Here is a 21,970-nt window from a genome sequence, read left to right as displayed (position 1 = left end):
TTTTAAAAAAGATTTATTTATTTATTTATTTGAAAGGCAGAGTTACAGGGTCTGGTGCTGCAGTATAGCGTGAAGTTGCCACCTGCAGTGCTGGCATCCCATATGGGCGCTGGTTCAAGTCTGGATGCTCCACTTCAGATTCAGCTCTGCTCTGGCTTGGGAAAGCAGTAGAAGACGGCCCAAGTCCTTGGTCCCCTGTACCAGTGTGGGGGAACCAGAGGAATCTCCAGGTTCCTGGCTTTGGATCAGCTCAGGTCCAGCTGTTGTGGCCATTTGGGGAGTGAGCCAACGGATGGAAGACCTCTCTCTCTCTCTCTCTCTCTCTCTCTCTCTCTGCCTCTCTGTAACTCTGCCTTTCAAATAAAATAAATAAATATTAAAAAAAAGAAGGAAAGGTAGAGTTACAGAGAGGCAGAGGCAGAGAGAGAGAGTACACAGAGAGATATCTCCACTTTTGTTCACTCCCCAAATGGCTGCAATGGCCAGGGCTGAGCCAGGCTGAAACCAGGAGCCAGGAGCCTCTTCCAGATCTCTTATGTGGATGCAGGGATAAAATTTCATTTCATTTCATTTCATCTTCTGCCATCTTCCCAGGCATATTAGCAGGTACCTGGTTTGCAAGTGGAGCAGCTGAGACTCAAACTGGTGCCCATATGGGATGCCAGCATTGCAGGTTATACTACTGCACCAGCCCAAGAATACGTGCATACATACATACATAGACATATATATATATATATATATAATATTTGAAGATTTCTTTATTTATTTGAAGTTGAGAGTTAGAGAAAGACACACACAGACACACACACACACAGATCTTCCCATTCACTGTTCACTCCCCAGATGGATGCAATGGCCATCACTGGGACAAGCTTAAACCAGGAGCCAGGACATTTTCCAGGTCTGCCACATGGGTGGCAGGGGCCCAAGCACTTGGGCAATTTTCTGTTGTCTTTCCAGGCATATTAGCAAGGAGCTGGTTTGGAAGTAGAGCTGCTGGGACCAAACCGGTACCCATATGGGATGCCAGCCCCACAGGCAGCTACTTTACCTGCTATGCCACAATGCAGGCCTCTGTTGTTTGTATTAAGAGACCTATCTTCTGAGTATATTTTTAAGTGTATAATACAGTATTGCCTACTATAGGGATGATGGTATATAGCAGATGTGTAGCTTTGTCTTCTTATTTAAATGAAATTTTATACCTGTTGATTAGTGAATTCGTAACTTTTCCATTTCCCTGTCCTCAGTCCCCTTTGGAGTTTGAATATTTTAGATACTTCATATAAATGGAATTATGCAGCATTTGCCTTTGTGGGCTTGGCTTATTTCACTTGGAATAATGTCCTCAAGGCTCATCCCTATTGTTGCATATTCAATAGGCAAGAATTTAATGGTTACTCAAGCACCGTGAGGTGGGCATCTGTTGAAGGGAGTCATGCAGGCTAGTGATATATTGACATAAGAAAGGGATTTACATTATGTAGCTGCAGAGGGCTCAGTTCATTCCATGCAATGTAAAGCAGGATTCAGCAGCTTCTTGTAAAGAGACTCGGTTCTGGGGCTTACTGGGATATCTCCACTGCACGGGAGAGGAAGGGAAAGAAGTGAGACCTAATTACGTGTGTGTGTGTGTGTGTGCATGCCAGAGGAGTAGCTGGACACTATGAAGATCCCAGAGTCTTTGATCTGTTTCGATCCAAAGAATGGCCACCTGGAATGGTTCATAGCCACCATTGGTCATACATAGATATCATAGCCAGCATTGTTTACTGTTTCCTATGCTTTGGCAGGAGTAGGGCTCCCAACAGTGGCAAAAATGCCAAGGGCAGGAGTAAACTCCATGAAGAAAAATCTAGTGTGGCTTAGGTAGAATCTCAACGCTCTAATCAGTTAAACTTGACTTCTAAGCAGAGCAGCAGTCATGATGAGTGCAAGGTGTCCAGCGTGTAACAAATCTTCCCAGGCAGACGAATCAATTAATTCACAAGCTTTTATTGGGATTCCACTCCCGGGTGAGGTTCACTGGTCCCAACAGAGCAACAGAGCAGGGGCCGGGGAAGTCGCGCGTCAGAGGTTGGGAGGGCTCCTTTTATAGATACAGGGCATGGGGGTTAAAGGTTGAGGCAGGTCTGATCCTCATTGGTTGACCTTTAGGCACCCGTGGGGATGTTGACAAGGACTTTTCTTCCCTGGAAGTACAGGTAGGGACTCTCCATTTCCGGAAGTATAGGCCTTTTCTCCTTGCAGATCCTAAAGCTACCATCCCGACCTTTTGATGATAGGAAAGGGGGTGACGATGAGTCTGGCTACTTCCTGCTGATTGGGGATGTCGTCTACAGGGGCCCACTGAGGGTATCTTGGGGCTCCACAGGGACAGGCATGTATGGATGGAGAAGCATCTGGTTGACCGCTACTCTGGAGGCCAGAATCCCCGGCCCCCGCTCTGTTGCTCTGTTGGGACCAATGAACCTTGCGCGGGAGCAGAATCCCAGAATTAATTGATTTGTCTGCCTGGGAAGATTTGTTACATGCCAGACACCTTGCAATGAGGGCAAGTCAATGGGTTTCCCAGGAACAAGGAATACACTTGAAATATAGAAAACATGGCCCCAGAATGCCTCCTTCCATGTCTGTGTTTTAAAGTTCTATACAGATTCTTCTAGATGTGGCCCCAATCTTTCTTTGTGAAGTAGTTTTGCCATTTTGAATGTCCTTGACCTCTCTTAATGTTTATATTTATCTTGAATTTTAATGAACTGCCTTGCTCTGGGAATGTTAGCCATCTTCTGTGTGTGTACCATTGTGAAATTAACTGTATTTCAAGTGTGGAGTCCTCCCTGCCTTGTGAGGGCTGTGTGGACTAGATTAGAATGCTGAAGTTTAAATCCTGGAGGATGAACATCTAGACTGAAAATCCAAGACAGCGTCATGGTTGGATTCAGAAATGGGAACAGCCTCTGTCCTAAGAAAACAATTCCTATTTCTATGGTCTCAAGGGGCAGCCATCCCTGAAATGGTAAGGGTGGGGATTTCTGTTGTGAATGTCTTACCAGGAAAGCTATAAATCATTGTTGGCAGAGTCCATGGTTGCACATAGCGCTCCTTTATTATTTATTCTTCATCAACTCCTTGGTCGAATGGGGCCGTCAAGGATCCAAAGAGGCTTTCCTATATGGAATAAAGCAGGAGAGCACTTGGTTCCATAGTTTGCAAATTAAGCCTTCCAGGAAGTCATTTTGGAACCAGATGCAGTTGGTCAACAATATGTAAGATCCCCTGGAGCAAAAGCAAAACCTATCTCTGGATGAATATTCTTATCTTAGGGTGATATTATGCTTCTATAACCACATTAACGTATTCCCTGAGCAACTTATCCAACCCCTTTGACAATGATTAGCTCCTGAAATCTCACAGAGTTGTGTCCTGTTGGGCTGGCTCCATTTGTTTGAGGATCTTTATCACCTGGTTGCCATCCTACAATTCCCTGTGTGGTTTGTATTTTATTACTTATTAGCACATCTTTTGGAGACCTAGGCAGGGAAGCATGTAGAGCAAAAATTTGTTCTAATGTGAAAAGTGTTGTAGGAGAGAAGTTTGAAAATCATGATTTATCCATTCAGAGACTATTTGGAAGAGTTGGGCAGATTGTGGAAAATCTGGGGAAAGATGAGAGCAGATCTTCTAAGCAAGTTCTGAAGGAACTGCTGATGTTTGAGGAGGGGGATGCAAGACCCTGTTGGAAATGCCTACTCTCTAAACATTTCGGCAATGTATAAGTGTCTTAAGGGCAAAGAACATGTTTTGCAAAAATTCTTAGCATTTACTAATCCTAGACTTCATAAATATTTCGTAAGTGGTTTCTATATAGGATAATGGAGAAGATGTTGTGGCACAGGGGGTTAAGCTGCTGCTTGGGATGCCCACATCCCACATCAGAGTGCCTGGGATTGTGTCCTGCTTCTGCTTTTGATCCAGCTTCCTGCTAATGTGCCTTGGAGGCAGCAGATGATGGACCAAGTACTTGGGTTCCTTGCACCCATCACAGAGACCTGATGAATGAAGTTCCTGGCTGCTGGCTTTGTCATGGCTCAGCCCTGGTTGTTCAGATGGAAAATCTCTCTCTCACACACATGTTCTGTCCTTCCTTTCCCTCTCTCTCTCCCTGCCCCACCTGCTTTCCAAATAAATACATACTGTTTAAAAAAATAAAAATTAATGACTGAGTTGTGCTGCTCTAGAAAACAAAATTTAGAATTACAGAGAAGTAGGCCTTAATGCAGTGTCCAAGGTTAGCAAGGCAAGAGCTCCCAAGTGGGCCCTATATAGCTTCAAATCCTATTTTGAAAGTTAGCTAAATAAACGAAATAACTAAATACAAATGAAAGTGCTCAAGCCCTTGTTAACTTATCTTGGCAGTGGAGGCAATAATATCAATGTCAGGGAAATGCTAGAAATAGTTGATCAGAATGAATGCAAAAATGTGACCCAGTGTCTGTCACTTAGTTGATAGTCATTAAAAAGAAGCTGATCAATGGATAATAACTCTTTGATAGACACACTCACCAATGGACTGGCTGTTTTAAGCAGAGATTCAGTGGAGAATGAATGATGTGAAAAGATGACCTGTAGAACCCCATCTAGCCAAAATTCCACATCATCTGCACGAGAGCTTTGGCAGCTGCCTCTTCCCACTCACCCCCCTTCTTGATATCTCCATTCTCATCCTATGTCATCAATAATTGAAAGGCCATGAGTTTCTCCAGAGGGACTCCACCTGTACCTCACTCAGTCTATGGTTCTGCTATATAACAGCTTTTCTCATTGGAATCAGTTACCTTCCTCCGTCCCCTACCACACACACACTTTCCCCTAGCCAAGGAGCTGCAGCTCTTGATGCTCTAGCCTTCTTTTGGATTTTTGGGCAAACAGAAAGGATGCCCATGTACATCAAAGGGAGCTGTTTGTACAATCTGGCAGCTTTGAAATGCTTTTCACAGAAAAGGAAGAAATCACAAATACTTTCTGTAATAATAAAAGATAATTTGCATTTATCCACAACCATACTACTCAAGCCAAAACTCTTTAAATTGCCCAAAGAAATGTAAGTTGCCACTACTCACTACGTTCCATCATCCTTCTCTTCACCTACGTAGCCTGCATTGTGCTTTTACAAAGAGCTTCCCAATCCATTATCTCACTCAACCCTCAAATTAACTTGGGAGCCAGGGAGGTCAGACTTCATTCGTCCTCTCTTTTTATTTTTTATTTTAAGAGGAAGCAGACGCGGAGAGAGGTGAAGTGAGTTGTCAGTGGTCAGTGGTCCCACAGTTTGCTGAGCAGAGGCTTCCTCCCTGTGCTAGGAGGTTATGAGCATTAAAGCAGGAATTTACTAACCGGCCACTGGACTGAGACTGGGAGCAGGTTAGGCCTCAAGATATCACAAGTGTTTCTCTCTCTCTCTAAATGCAGGAAAGCTATATTTCAAAGAAACATTTTATTATATCTTGTTTGCTAGGGAGTTTGGGTCTAGGGGGTTCATCCATCCCACCCACGATGGTCCCACATCCCTCGAGTTTTCAGGGTCTGCTGCTGCTGATGTTTTTCAGATCCACCCATCTTGCCTAACTCTTCACTTCACAGTTGAGAAAATTGAGGCCTAGGCTACTGACTGTTCATGGTGAGATACTGGCAGATCTTTGAATGCCTAGTGCGGTGTTCATTGTGCACCTTTATTCACTGAACATCTTTTATGTTTTAGATAATAATTTTTCATGCCTAAGACCGACACTGACTAACATGACTTTTTGCAAAGGTTGAAAGGCCATGGATCAGTTGAAATGGGATCAGTAAGAGTACACTGAGAAAGCAAATTTTTAATTTAATTTAAATTTTAAAAGCCACATATATCTAGTTGCTATCTTATTAGATAACGTAGATGGACACTGAAATCACCTAAGAGCTTAAAAAACACTAATTCTTGAGTCTCATTGATTTTAATTGACTCAGAATAAGGTCTGCGCAATGGCATTTTTAAAGCTCTACAGTTAATGATGAGGCACAGCCAGGGTCAAGAGACAGTGGTATGGATTTTAAGTTCCAGGAGGGCGAAAACCACATTAGTGCTTTACTTCATTGTACCAGTACCAAGGAATTCAGTGAGATGTTAGCAACCATCCCAAATCTTAGAGAACTTGCTGTGTCCTGAGAAGAGGAAGACATAATCAGAGGCAAAGAATTATTGAAAGCGTCCTGTATTATGTTTTATACAAGTACTGTGTAATCGAGGCTAATGGAAATGGCCACTTCTACCTGTGAGCAGGGAAACGGGAAGACCGAGGGTGGCTGCAGTAATGGTTTTGGTAATGAATTAAAAATAAGGTATTTTTTTTCTCCAGAAATGCATTTGTAGTAATAACTGTCACTACCAGGCAAGTCAAAATTCATGTCTGTAATTCACAATAGGATTAACCTGGGATTATGGAAAATCTAATTAAGTGAACCATATTATCTGAGACCCACAAAAGCCACTTCACGTTGCCTTTGAAAGTCCTGCCTGTCTTAGAGTGTCCACCGTAGGCTTCAGAAAGTGTTCTGCACACGTCCAAGGTCCTTGCCTGGTTTGCTGCATCCTCTTCTCCTTTATCCTTAACTTTTTAAAAAAATCCATTACTTTTGATGAATGACATTAATACACCTTAAAAAAAAAAAAAGAACTGGGTTTCAAAGATTGGATTATTCAAAAACAACAATGAGCTCCTTATGAGGCTATCATGGGTGTCTGCTTCCTAAAAATAAAGGCAGGGGATACCTTCTGTAGTATAAGTCGGTCTTTTAAAAACCCGTTTGAAAATGCTGCCGGGTTTAGTGTAATCCAGGTAATGGGGAGATTTGGGGAGGTACAGTAGGAGGGAGACCTCCAGCCCATCTACATTCTGGCAAAAATCAGACTTCTGACATTTGGAAGCATCTTCGTTGTTCTGCATTTCTCACTGTCCACACTGATTTAAGTAGAGCTCGGGTAGGTGGACCCAGTGAACTGGGGTCACAGGATGCATTTCTGGGCAGGAGAGGTTTGAGACACTGCCTCTCCTTTTAGTATTTGTTTCTAAAGACCACAGGGAGCTCTTGTTCTTGGTAAGGCTGCCTTAGGACAATTCCTCCTCTCCTTGTTTGTTTGTTAAAAAAACAGACTTGGAGAGTGGTTCTCCGGAAGACATCAGATTGCAGGGGGAAATCGCAGGCTATTGTCTGTAGCCTAGTTCTCTGATAATCTTTAAAGAATTCTCCTAGGTCCTTCCTTACCTTTGTCCCTTCTCTTCCAGAACCAGAGCTGGTCGTTTCCATAGAAATGGTTGGAAGTGCAAAATTGCTTTTAAACCAGGTTTTGGAGTGAGAGGGCTGGGCAGATGCTATCTGAATTATCTTTCACTTGCTGATGTTTTTTTCTTCTCTTTTTTTTTTTTTTTTTTCTGAAGAGTGAGGGGTTTAGGTTTTGTTCCTTTTGTCTTTAATTCTGAATAATCAGTGGCATAGCTGTCCCTCAGTTTCCCACTTGTCTAATAAAAGGCTTAGGTGAAGGTCTGTACAGTGTCATCCAGTTCTGAGATTACAGAATTCAATGATGCAACAAAATCTCTAAACAGCTGACAGAAATTACAGCACTAAGAGTGTCCGTTCCGGGTAGACTTCTAGAGTCTAACTCTGCTCTAAACTTGAAACTCGAGCATCTGTCCTCTGGCTTCAGGAAATTTAAAAAGTTCAAGTCCAAATGCCCTTTACTCTCAAATCATCCCCTTCTCCCAGGGAGGCTGGAAAAACACCCCAGCCTCCTCCTTTATCTGTCTGTGACCAGTTCTCAGGCCTTCTAAGCCTGCGCGGTTTCTAGAATGCCCCTCTCATCCATTGGAGTCTTGTTTTCCAAGCTCAGAGTGTGATTTCCATATGACCTCTCACCTGAGCTATTTGCAATGCCTCGGGGAAGTCTCCTTCCAGGTACGCCAGACTCCTCTACTTCCACACTGCCCCTGGGGTTAGCTGTGCGCCACATGTCCTCATTGAGCTCTTGAAGTGTGTCCAGTCCAAACCGAGACATGCCTTCAGGATACAAGGCAGACTGGATTTTAAGACTCAGCTGAATTTTTCAGTCAGCTATCTTCATCATTTACATATTGATTACATAGTAATATACTATCATTCAGGGCATACTGAATTATAATCTATCCTTAAAATTAGTTTTCCCATTTTTAACTTTTTAATGTGGCTTCTGGAAGACTCCCAGTTACATATGACTCCCATTTCCACTGGACAACAGTGATCTACTGCACCTCATCCCCCAAGACATTTCTTTTTTTTTTTCACTCCCCAGTTGGCCGCAATGGCCGGAGCTGCGCCGATCCGAAGCCGGGAGCTGGAGGTTTTTTTTTTTTTTTTTTTTAAATTTTTTTGACAGGCAGTGTGGACAGTGAGAGAGAGAGAGACAGAGAAAGGTCTTCCTTTTCCGTTGGTTCACCCCCACAATGGCCGCTGCGGCCGGCGCACTGCGGCTGGCACACCGCGCTGATCCGAAGCCAGCAGCCAGGTGCTTCTCCTGGTCTCCCATGCGGGTGCAGGACCCAAGCACTTGGGCCATCCTCCACTGCACTCCCGGGCCACAGCAGAGAGCTGGACTGGAAGAGGAGCAACCAGAACAGAATCCGGCGCCCCGACCAGGACTAGAACCTGGGGTGCCGGTGCCGCAGCAATAGGATTAGCCTATTGAGCTGCAGCGGGGGCCTAGGAGCCGGAGCTTCTTCTGGGTCTCCCACACGGGCACAGGGGCCTAAAGACTTGGGCCATCCTCCACTGCTCTCCCAGGCCACAGCAGGGAGCCAGATCGGAAGTGGAGCAGCTGGGTCTAGAACCGGCACCCACATGGGATGCTGGCGCTTCAGGCCAGAACATTAATCCGCTGCGTCACAGCTCTGCCCCCCCCCCCCCCCCAGACATTTCTATGACAGTGCTTAGCAATCTATAATACTGGTTTTGTTGGTTTACTCTAACAGAAAGTGGGTTTCTGGAGCCCTTTATGAGGGTTATACCTTGTTGCATGGTGTCTGGTGCCTACAGTTTATAGCAGGGAACTCCAAAAGATTCACTGAATATTAATATGTAATCAATATGTAAATGATTAAGATAGCTTTCAATGTAATGAAAAAATACTTTTATTTTGGTTCCTGATACACATTTTCCATGAACTTTTTGAATGTGCCCCATATTGTGAAACAACATCTCTTCCTTTTCTTCCTGGTCACCTGCCAGACGCCAGCCACGCGCTTTGTTACAGTAGAGAGCACCAAGGAAAAGAGCCGTGTCTGCATAGAGGTTACACTGCATGTGTAGGTCCCTCGTGACAAGAACTAGATACAGGTTTCTTCATGCTTTACCTCTTCATCTCAGTACCCCTGCTTTGAGACCGGTCCTAGCGCCCTGAGCCCGACTCGCGCGTGCAGTGAGGAGTAACTCCTGAGCGCTGACCCTCCAGTGCCTTCTGTCTCCTTGCTCTTAGCTGTTCTGTCAGGGCTGCCGCTGCTCACCTCCGTTTCTCCGGCTCATCTCTGACAGCTCGGGCCACTTCCATCAGCTTAACAGAAATCTTAAGTGGATTCACGTGGGTCATCTGGGGGCGTGTGATTCCTGACGCTGGGCTTGTTCGCAGGTTTGCACTGTCCAACCCTAAGTGTCCTTTCTGGCTAAATCCTAAATCCTAAGTGGGGCGTAGTACATGGAGTGGTGTAGTACCAACACAGTACATGTAGTAGTACATGGTGTAGTACATGGAGTGTCCTGCCATCGGGGCTCCAAACCTTCAAAATGAGATGAAAACCTCCATCTGGGAAGGCCACTTTCTCTCAGCACGGCACAGACTCTCAGGCTTCTGCAGCCCTGGAAGACTCCTGTTTTTTTTTTTTTGACAGATAGGGTTAGGCAGTGAGAGAGAGAGACAGAGAGAAAGGTCTTCCTTCTGCTGGTTCACCCCCCAAATGGCTGCTACAGCTGGTGCTGCGCTGATCTGAAGCCAGGAGCCAGGTGCTTCCTCCTGGTCTCCATGTGGGTGCAGGGCCCAAGCACTTGCGCCATCCTCCACTGCCCTCCCGGGCCACAGCAGAGAGCTGGACTGGAAGAGGAGCAACTGGGACTAGAACCCAGCACCCATATGGGATTCCTCCTCCACAGGCGGAGAATTAGCCAAGTGAGCCACGGTGCTGGCCCTGGAAGACTCTTGAGAGGCTCCTCCCACAGCCTTCATTTTAAAGAAGGAGAAACTTATTTGCAAAGAGAGAACTGCATTTTCTGAGGTTGTGCAGCAATTCAGTGGCTGAACCTCCTCTAGAACACATGTGTGGTGACCATGGTCTGGAGCTCTTTCTAATATCCCAGACTTCCTTGGAAATTCAAATATGACATTTCCTGTATCTGAACAAATGATCTGCTCTGGTTTCCCATGACGAGAGAACCAGCTACCATTTCCCTCTTGATTATCCTAGGCTGGCTGTTCTGATGGTAAGAGAAAGCACTCATGTTAGCCCGCATGTAGGAGGCTTATTGTCATCCAGAGGATGGGACACTGCAGGTGAGCTTGGTAGTCCTCAGCCCCGTGGAGACTGCAGTGGACAGTCCTTGACAGCCATGATCCTTAGAGCATGGGGCATGCATTTGGCAATTTAGGTGGCTTGGGGATAGAAACCATATTTGTCTCTCTTTGGTTTCCTTTTTAAGAAGTTATTTTATTGGGGTCAGCATTATGGCATAGTAGGTTAAGCCTCCGCCTGTGATGCCAGCAACCCATATGGGCACCAGTTTGAGTCCCGGCTGCTCCAGTTCTGATCCAGTTCCCTACTAATATGCCTGTGGAAGCAGTGGAAGGTAGATTAGGTGCTTGGGTCCCTGAACCCACATGGGAGACATAGAAGAAGCTCCTGGCTCCTGGCCCACCCTGGCTGTTGCGGCCATTTGGAGAGTGAAGCAGCAGATGGAAAATCTATCTCTCTCTCTCTCTCTCTCTCTCTCTCTCTCTGTAATTCTGTCTTTCAAGTAAATAAAAATAATAAATCTTTAAAAAGTTATTTTATGTTATTTATTAGACTGACTGAGCAACAGAGAGAGAGAGAGGGAGACGAACAGAGACAGTGGTTACAGCCTTGCTCAGGTGCCTCACTACCCTCCTGCTTCAGCTGCCTCCCTAACTGCAGAGGGTTCCTGTTTTCTTTCACTTGGGTTCTCAAGAGGCTCTGGTTTGCCTAGAATATCATTTGAGCCAGGTTGCACAGTTTGAAGTAATCAACAATTGGCACATGGCTTGGTTGTCACTGGGCAGGGCATATTCATCTCAGAGTGGGCATGGAGGCTCTGGGCTCTGGAGAGGCTGACTTTATGGTTCTTTATCTGGAAAAGGGTGCAGTAGGCCAGTATGGGGAGACAGCACTGATAAGTTAAGGGTTTGTCTGCAGAGGCATTGTCATTGATTCCTCTGTGCTCTTGAATGTATTGATGATTGCCCTGGTCACATCTTACCACCATGTACCTGCTTACACCACGGTCTGACCCTTGTTTGAAGATAGTGTACAGATGGAAGGTGTATTGATATCCTGATGTCCCCAAAGTCCCACCTAAGCCCAGCACTATGAAAATTACTGCTGAATGAAGGGCTGGGCAAATAAAAAAAAAAGGTTTATACATATTTACAGCCCCAAGACAAAGGAAGGTTTACGTATAGGCATTTGTTACTACAAATGACATTACATTATGTTAACCATCTGTTTATCATTGCCACTTTGCCCTGATATTCCCTCAGGTATTTTAACTCATGCAAAAGAAAAATTGAAAATAAGATCTATCTCTTTCCACACATTCATTTAGAGCATTTATTCATAGTCAATGATGACACTGCTGACAGTGTTATTTCCTGTATGAGTTGATATATTTTATTCACCTTAATGATTAACATTTAAAAATATTGCAGTGAGAAAAAGCATTTCTTAAAGATTGAATACAGCACAAATAATAAATTCTTCATTGCACACATTGTACTTTATCATCTTATCATTTGAAGATGATTTAATTACCCAAAGAGAAATAATCACTACAAGACTCTACAGATGTGAAACTTGGGGCCTTATTTTGGATTCTTGTAATTGATTGTGGTCATGAGACCCTAAGATTATAAAGGCTGCCTATATATACTTAGAAATAAATGGAATTCATATCTACAAAGACTATGTCTAGTATAAAATGCAATGCTGAGTTGATTATTGGTAATGAATCATGCACTCCTCTTATGCTGAACACCAGAAACATGGCCTGCCAGAGTCTGGTAGTTAAGTAACAGTTCAAAGCCACGGTTGGGTTTAACAGTCATATAAAAGTGAACTTGAGTTGCTGTGTCACCAACAGTTCAGGGCATGCTTGGGTGAGTTGCTTAATCACTCTCAGCCTCGGTTTTCTCCTCGATAAAATCTGAGTGATAGTTATATGGGGTTTGGTGAAAATGCAATGAAATGGTGTGTATCAAGCACTGAGCATGTTGCCCAGTACCAGAAAAATCAAGCACCTCAGCTAGCATAGTACTTGCTCTCACTACTTAGTTTTATGCAGCCCGTAAGTGATGGAAACAGGGTTCAGTTCCAGGTTAACCAGGCACACACTTCCAGAGCTGTATGGTGCCCTGTTTCTCCAGAAGCAAATACAGACTTAGCTGGTAGCAGTTTTTAAATTCCCACCCAAGTTCAGAGGGTGTCTTGGTTATTGATAAGCGGCCTTAATTTCTGCATACTCTAACATTTGAATTCAGTATCACAGAATGAAACAACGTATATGCAATAACCCTTTCCATAGTCTTTGCATTTTTTTTGTACCTGAAAAGCATTGATTACCCCAAGTTTATGCCATGCTGTAAGAGTGGAAATCAAGGAAGAAGGAATTTGATTCAATAATTCTTGTACTACTTCCTCTCCCCCATTCTCTGTGATTTCCACAGACATAGCATAATTCCTGTGATTTGATTTGAAAGGAGAGACCAGCTCAGTGCTGAGTGATGAGATCTGAACTGGGAATAAAATATGCTTGAATTAATTTGCATAATAGAATCCGATTGGTTACAAAGCTGTGTTTGTTGAAAAAGAGAGCAGAGCCCCTGAGCTCACCAGCAAGGGGACGTTGCAGATACAGAGTGGGGTTTTGAGTTCTGGTGTGGGCTATGACAATACTCTTAATGTAATGATAACCTGTCTTTAACTGTAAATTAGCTACCTGTAAGTGAAAACGGGTCAGCCTGACTGATCCTTGCAGCTCTGTGGGGAGGAGAAAGCTGCTTTCTGCTATGCTTTTTGTCTTTCTTTCTCTCCCTGATAACAATTTCCAGCAGGAGTCCACATATACTTAAACACCCATATATGTCATTTTCTTTTACGGAGACAAAAGCAGGCACAGCAAGAGAGTTTCATGCTCAAGGCACAGTAGCTTATGAGGGACTCTGCTCTCCAGACAGAGGGTGAGCCTTCCACTTAGAGCTGGTGGTTTTGCAAATCCATTTTCCTGTCATGTTATTACTCCTGTGACTTTCAACAACATTTATTTTCCCCTCCAAGCAATATGCTCCCATCGTAAAATAAAGTCTTCCTGTATGTTTTAGTGAAACCTCAGTGCTTAGGTATCCAGGCATAGTGCTGGAAAAGTGCTTTAATGGAAGGATTGTTCAAGAACTGCCCTGGGGGATCTTTATTAAAACCAATTAGACTACTGATATATTTCCCTGATTATTACCAACGTCAAGGTCTTCTTAGGAGGGCGGTCTCTTATTAATTTTCATAGGAGATTCTTGCAAAGTCTGTCTCACTGAATACATCAATCAGTTCTCTAGATTCTGGAAGCATTTCCTTTTTTTTTTTTTTTAAAGATTTATTTATTTTGTTTGAAAGGCAGAGTTACAGAGAGGCAGAGAGAGAGAGAGAGAGAGAGAGAGAGAGGGAGAGAGAGAGAGAGAGAGAGATTAAAAGAGAAGTCTTCCATCCACTGGTTCACTACCCAAATGTTCACAATGGCCAGAGCTGGGCCGATCCGAAGCCAGGAGCCAGGAGCTTCTTCTGGGTCTCCAATGTAGGTGCAGGGGCCCAACGACTTGGGCCATCTTCTACTGCTTTCTCAGGCCATAGCAGAGAGCTGGATGGGAAGTGGAGCAGCCAGGGCTTGAAGCAGCACCCATATGGGATGCCGGCGCTGCAGGTAGTGGCTTTAACTGCTATGCCACAGTGCTGGGCCTGGAAGCATTTTTTAAAGAGAGGAGAAAGTAAAAATAATATCCTTGAATATCTTTCTTTAATTTAAACATTAAGCAACTTTGAAACAGAGCTTTAAAAATAAAAGGCAAAGATGAACTGCTGTGTATTGCATTGCATAGGGATTCAGTTGTATTCTGATGTTGATAGGCAGATGTAATCACCTCTTATTTGTCTTCTCTTTCATTGTTGTTATGAATTCCTTTCTGTTCCTCTTTCAGGTTGGTTGATACTTTTTGTCATAGTCTCCCCCATCCCTGTTAGTGTTCTCTAAACTTAAATTAGAGGCAAGTGTTTGATGGACATTGCTTGAGATGCTGCATCCCATATCTGTGGGCCAGAGGTGGAGTCCTGGCTCTGCTTCCAATGCTACTGTCCTTATTATGTGCACCCCAAGAGGCAGCAGGTGGTAATGCAAGTACTAGAGTCGCTGCCACTCATGGGGTTCACTAAAATGGAGCTTCAGGTTCCTGGCTTCAGCCTGCCCCAGCCTCAGCTATTGTGGACACAGGCAGAGTGAACCAGCAGGTGGAAGATCTCTGTCTGTCTCTGCCTGTGTCTCTCTGGTTGTCTCTCTGTCACTGTCCATCTCTGTCTCTTTCAAATAAAGTAAATAAGGCTACTGTGAGTGCACAGGAATGTATTTCTAATTTGATCTGCGGCTTCTCTCTGAGAGGCAGTGCAGGTAGAATTGTAGGGGATAAGAATGCCGTCTGTGAAACAAAACATGGAGGGTGCAAACATGTTGTGTAATCTTGGGCAAGTTACTTAATCTTTGTATGCCTCAAACTATTTACTACAAAGTGAGGATAACAATACTTTTTAGAATTATTGTAAAGATTTGACAGTAACTCATGAGAAGCCCTTACATCAGTGTTAGGCAGTTAACATTTGATAAATATTAATGCTTATTAATACTCATCACAGTCATATTATTAGTACGTATCAAATTACAATATTAGCTTACTTTCTACCTTTATGTGGCTTCTAAATGACCATTTATTTTTTTAGTTACAATGTCTGTTTCCTTCTGAACTTCAAATACAAACACCGAGAATTGGTATTGTTCCTTAGGTAAGAACAGTTCACATGTCAGCCCTGCTATCTCCAGAAGCCAAGCCTTGCACACATTGCTATCTGGGCCACTGGTTTCTGCATCCTTTAAAGTAAGACTGTCCATGGTGCCCATTCATAAGGTTGATATAGAAATTAATGGATGAGTTAATATTTGTGAAGTTTTTAGAACAGTGGTTTAAAAAATCGTTTGCTAAGTAGATGTTCATTCTGAAAGTAAACAAACAAAAATATGTCCTCAAGTTCTTCTTGTACATAGCTAATATTAACCATTAAAACACCTTTACATATTATATGTAGATATTACATTACTTAAAATTAGTGAGTTTGATTAATTACTTTTAAGAGCATTTTGGGTAGCAAGCATTTGACACAGCAGTTAAGATGCCACTTGGGATACCCATGTCCCCTATCAGAGCGCCTGGTATTTATAGAACAGCTCCTCCAGTTTCAATCCAGCTTCTTGCTAATGCACATTTCTGGAAGGCAGGAGGGGACTGTTCAAAATGTTTGGTCCTTGACCCTCACATGGGAGTTCTAGAGTATGTTCCAGATCCCTGGCTATGTCTTGGCCAAACCCTGGATGTTGAGGACATTTGGGGATTGAGTCAGCAGATGGAAGATCTCTCTCTGTCTCTGTGTTTCTCTCTGCCTTTCAAATAAAGTGAAAATAAATACACAAATAAATATAGTGAAGGCAAATTGATTTTTGCATTCTTTCCATTAGAAGAGAGACTCTCTTCTTTTGAATAAAGGGTGGATATTATTAATTGGTCATGCAGAAACTCTTAAATTCATTAGTACTAAGCAAGAATTTTTTTATAAAGAGAAAAAAAGTTGTCATCTAGTTTCAGCACTTCCTGTGTCAGAAATAATTGTGCTTTACAGCAAAATGGCAGCCAGAAGTAAGAGGTGCAGAGATATCAACTCTAATTAAACCCTTTCTTTCAAATACACTTCACAGTTTATATGCAAGAATAATTTATCGCCATGTGAATGAACACTTAATACTTGGCACGGTACAAAATGGGCAGGATTCCTGCCGCACCATCTGTTCTTTCCTTTCTCTTGCTTTTTCTTAAATTTCTGTAGAGGCAGCATCAAGTATGAAGCTTAAGTATGTGGTTCAAATCAAATGTTCAGTTATTGGACATAATAATTGTTACTAAGAAACAATCCTAACCATTACGAGGCTTCCAGTCTAGTAAGGAGGCAGTATATGAATCTGAATCTCACTGGAACTCTAACCAAGAATAAGGTGCTTGGAGGCCACTTGTAGAACATCTCACCCAGTGGTTACGCTTGACAGAGAATGAGAGAGGACCTGATGAATCTCCATGATGAGTTAACAGTAGATCCTCAACCATGTCTCCAGCTTCCTGACTTCCATGCAGAGAGCTGCCTGCTGCGTTAGGATGTAAAACCCCTCTCTGGGCCCACTCTATGATCTTTCCACATAGTCAGTTTGGCTTGCTAGAAATAGCATCTGATGTATTATTAAAATGCTGGAGTCTGAGCGTGAAACTGTTAAATGATGATACCATCTTTTTAGTCTCTGTCCCTCTCACATAGCCTATTACTGAAAGTGTCTATCTACAATAACTATTGAAGGTTTAGACTCTGTGTTCCTTGAAGAGAGATGAACACAATGTCATCACAAAAATCATTGAGGCTAAGAATGAACACCTGGAATTAATTGCACATCAGTGGCTTCCTCATTTACCATTTTGCCATAGGACAAAGCAAACAGAAAGGTGTGGGTTGGCAAAGCCAACAACCATCAGAAAGAAAGGAGCTTGCATCAGCAAGGTGGAATTTCACCAGTTCCTTAGTTTTCTGAGCTGCAGAGCCAGATGGCCGTGCTATCCTGCGTAACTCTTATTCTTTGGTTCTTCCCTTGGAGAAAGCGCCTCAACGCCCTCTTCTGGGCATCTCCATCTATAAGGCAAGGACCCCGCCTTCTGCTGAATGAGAACTCCAGGCTTGGGTTAAGGCCTTTGGAAACGAGGAGTTGACCCAGCTTAGGTGGAGACTCCCATGATGTGTTCAGCTTTGTGTGGACACAAAGTTCATGTGGTACCACGGGTGCTTGGAGGGACTGATTGACATTCCCTAAGTCCTCCACATTGTATGATACAGAGGTGGTGGTCTGATTCTGGCCTGTCTGACCTCCACATGTAGTTACTGTCCACTTTAATAAGAGCCATGCTGTCCCTTCCTGCTCCTCTCTTCTCTGCACCACTTCTTTCAAACCACATAGCAAAGACTTTATTAATGGGGGTTATTCCTACAATGTGCAAAGCTCACTAGTTTCATTTAGAACCACCGGTGCTGAAATAAGTGTCACCTCACTATCAACATGTCCTCCTCCATGCACAGAATTTTCTGATCTTCCTTCCCACTGGGACTGGGGGTGTCTGTGAGGCAGTCAGGTTCCGGACACCAGGGCTCTGACTGGGGTCTGAGTGGAGAGAAAGGGTGATTTTCCAGAATAAAGTGTGGGACTCCCTGAGAGGGAGCAAGGAGGTTCCTTAGGGGAGAATTAAGCTTCCATCACCAGAAAGCTTAAATCCAGGAACTTGAAGCAGGAGTTAAAGACTGGAGAGAAGGACCAGAGTGCTAGAGGGGGCAGGAATGACCGTGCTCAGGAACCCATAAGGAGTGTGGAAAGGTGAAGATGTTAGAAACTCATCCTCTGTACTGATGAGTAGGAGAAGACTGTTGAACCAGCTTCTAGGGCATATTGTGCTATTTTACTTCTGGTTTGAGAGAACTTATCAAGTATCCTTTATGAGACTACCAAGCTGATGGAGGATCTTCAGCTTTTTGAGTGAACCGCTGACCAGACAAGAGCTAATCTTGCTCATTGAATTGACACTATTGCCCTAAATGATCACTGTAACCTTCGCTGACCCACCAATGTGTCAGGAGTAACTTCACCTATATTTCTCCAACATGTTTTAGTAACTATCTGTTGTTTCTCAGGATCTGTCCCAAGCTGTCTTATAGCAACATGCATTGCCTGCCTTTACACCCCACTTCATGCTGAAGGTTTTGAGACATACTGTGTTTTTGACCTCTGGGATTTGGGATGTGTAGTTCCTTCTGCATGGCATCACTTTCTCTTCCTTCTTTTTAAATTTTTACTGAGATTTTTTTTTTTTTAGACAGGTAGAGTGGACAGTGAGAGAGAGAGAGACAGAGAGAAAGGTCTTCCTCTTTCCGTTGGTTCACCCCTCAATGGCCACTGCGGCCCGCGTGCTGCAGCCGCTGCACCGTGCTGATCTGAAGCCAGGAGCCAGGTGCTTCTCCTGGTCTCCCATGCGGGTGCAGGGCCCAAGGACCTGGGCCATCCTCCACTGCACTCCCGGGCCACAGCAGAGAGCTGTACTGAAAGAGGGGCAACCGGGACAGAATCCAGCACCCCGACCAGGACTAGAACCCGGTGTGCCGGCGCGGCAGGCGGAGGATTAGCCTATTGAGCAATGGCGGCTCTGGCTCTTTTTAAATTTTTAAAGAGTAATTTATTTATTTGAAAGGCAGTGTTACAGAGAGGAGAAACAGAGAGAGGTATTTTTTTTTTTTCTTTGACAGGCAGAGTGGACAGTGAGAGAGAGAGATAGAGAGAAAGGTCTTCCCTTGCCGTTGGTTCACCCTCCAATGGCCGCCGCAGTAGGCGCGCTGCGGCCGGCGCACCGCGCCGGTCCGATGGCAGGAGCCAGGTGCTTCTCCTGGTCTCCCATGGGGTGCAGAGCCCAAGCACTTGGGCCATCCTCCACTGCACTCCCTGGCCACAGCAGAGAGCTGGCCTGGAAGAGGGGCAACCGGGATAGGATCGGTGCCCCGACCGGGACTAGAACCTGGTGTGCCGGCGCCGCTAGGCGGAGGATTAGCCTAGTGAGCCACGGCGCCGGCCAGAGAGAGGTATTTTTCATCCATTAGTTTGTTCACTCCGCCAAATGGCCACAGTGGCTGGAGCTGGACCAGACCTAAGTCAGGAGCCAGGACTTTTTCTGGTCCCCCACATGGGGTCCAGGGAAGTTGGACCATCTGCAACTGCTTTCCCAGTTGCATTAGGAGGGAGCTGGATTCGAAGTGGAGCAGCTGAGACTTGAACTGGTACCCGTATGGGATGCTGGCCATGGCTAACCCTTCTGTGCCATAGCACTGACCTCACTCCCTTCTTTTTATTTTTTTAAAGATTTATTTATTTATTTTAAAGGTAGAGCAACATAGAGGAAGGGAGAAGCAGAGAGAGAGAGCGAGATCTTGCATCTTCTGGTTCATTTCCCTAAATGGCCCCAACATTGAGATCTGAGCCAAGCCAAAGCCAGACCAAATGGAGTTCAGATGATAGAGGCTCATCATCTGCTGCCTTGCCATGCATATTAGCAGGAAGTGGATCAGAAATGGAGCTGTAGGGACTTGAACTGGCCCAATGAAATTGGATGCCTATGTGATGCTGGTGTGGCAGCCAGTGTACCATGATGACAGCCTCAGCTTCCTTTTCCTTCTTATTATGGTAATTCTCACTTCAGAATTGAACCGAGCCATCCTGTCCTCTAGAAAGATTCCCCTCTCTTGAGCTCCCATAATGCACCATTTTCCCATTACAAAAACCTATCAAGAGGTCGGCATTGTGGTGTAGCTGGTAAAACCACCACCTGTGATGCTAGCATCCCATATGGGTGCCAGTGTGAGTCCTGGCTGCTCCACTTCCAATCCAGTTCCCCACTAACGGCCTGGGAAAAAAGTGGAAGATGGTCCTAGTGTTTGGGCCCCTGCACCCACATGGGAGACCCTGAAGAAGCTCCTAACTCCTGGCTTCAGCCTGGCCAGGCCCTGGCTGCCATTTGGAAGATCTGTCTCTCTCTATATCTCTCCCTGTGTATCTGTAACTCTGTTTTGCAATAAATAAATCTTTAAAAACATATCAAAGCACATTCCTGATCAATTACAATAACAGATAAATATAGAACATGTGTTTGTGTTAGGAATTGTACTAAAAGACTTACATGCATTAATCATTTAATTCCCGTGATGACCTTGTAGTGTGTATGAGTCTGATTCCCATTTGATAATGAGCAAACTGAATTCAAAGAAGCTACCTTGTCCCAAACTGGCAAGTAGTAAAACAGATGCTATTGGTAAGCTTTTACCGAATAGAGCTGAAATGAGGTGAGGATGGAGTCTGAAGTCAGTCTAACCTCTCTCTCCCTCTGCTTGCAGAACCTGACTGGGGAAGTGGGCACCCCTGACGTGATGTGCTCAGCAAGTGGAGACATTCTGTTCCAAGAGAAGTCTGTGTGACACGTCTGGAGGCCACCGTTGGAAGGATCGCCACACGGCTTGCAGAAGGGGTGACAGCCGCTTTCTCCTGTGCCTACCACATAACCAAAAATGAAGGAGAATTACTGTTTACAAGCTGCCCTGGTGTGCCTGGGCATGCTGTGCCACAGCCAGGCATTCAGCCCGGAATGGCGGAGCCACCTGCGGCCCTCGTTCCACGGGCACCATGAGAAGGGCAAGGAGGGCCAGGTGCTGCAGCGCTCCAAGAGAGGCTGGGTCTGGAACCAGTTCTTCGTGATAGAGGAGTACACCGGACCTGACCCCGTGCTCGTGGGCAGGGTAATGCTACCTCCTTTTAGTCTTTGTTTATCTCTTTCTACCTCTGGAATAGTAGCCTATGGGAAAAAAAATCTAAGAAGGAAAGTATTGATGGTCTGCTGTCAGCTAAATACCAAAGTCATTGCATACACATCCTTCTGGGCTGCTTATAAATTCAGCCTTATCCATGTTGAGATAGCTTCTGTTTTCCACTTACCATTGTGCCACAAAATCTGCACTTTTAATGCTTAGGTAAGAGCCCATTGAAGGAAATGCTCATAATTCATTTAGCCATTCGACAGTGGGGTCATGACCTTGACCACACCCTCACCTCACCTTGGATGACTCTTCTTTGTGTTCTCATAACCCTCTGTACTCTTTACATCCTAGTTTTCTTCTCTTCATCACACATATCTCTGATTTTTCTGTCCCCCTCAATAGATTCTAAACTACATTGCAGGTGCTGGTACTAAGCTCACATTTGAAGAGATAGGCAAATGCACATCACAAAGATGGGTATGGTGTTGTCCTCATTGTCATAGTGATGGCAAAGGCCATTTGGGGAGGCTTCGGATTCTTAACACTGCTCAGGTTCTGCACTCACTGTGTATCCCTCCAAGAAGGTGCAAGTGTAGAAAGGGAGTCAAAAACATGTTTGAAAGATTGTATTCATTCATGGTGTACAAACAGCTGTCTTTCAGAGGACAGTTACATTACCCACAATGAGATAAGTGTGTATAAGCCTAAGAAATGATATCTATTTTTAAATATTTATTTGTTTATTTGAAAGGCAGAGTTACAGACAAACAGAGGCAGAGCAGAGGCAGAGAGAGAGGTCTTTTACCCACTGGTTCACTCCTCAAATGGGTGCCATGGCCAGAGGTGGGCCAATCCGAAGACAGGAGCCAGGAGCTTCTTCTGGGTCTCCCATGCAGGTCCAAGGGCCTAAGCTCTTGAGCTGTCTTCTACTGCTT

The 21,970-nt window shown here is 44.4% G+C and overlaps 1 protein-coding gene across 1 annotated transcript in view; it reads left to right on the top strand.

Annotated features, from left to right (window-relative positions):
- Nucleotides 1–21,970, top strand: part of CDH11 (cadherin 11) — a 163,770-nt gene that overhangs the window by 90,191 nt on the left and 51,609 nt on the right. The window contains exon 3 of the mRNA XM_062177383.1: nt 20,619–21,017. Coding sequence (XP_062033367.1) covers nt 20,790–21,017 — 228 coding nt within the window. The 5' untranslated portion in view covers nt 20,619–20,789. The remainder of the gene's footprint in view (nt 1–20,618; nt 21,018–21,970) is intronic.

Source organism: Lepus europaeus, chromosome 19 (genome assembly GCF_033115175.1).
Source record: "Lepus europaeus isolate LE1 chromosome 19, mLepTim1.pri, whole genome shotgun sequence".
NCBI classification, from domain to species: Eukaryota; Metazoa; Chordata; class Mammalia; order Lagomorpha; family Leporidae; genus Lepus; species Lepus europaeus.
The sequence above is the reverse complement of the archived record's forward strand: the minus strand, read 5'-3'. Positions and strand labels throughout refer to the sequence as shown.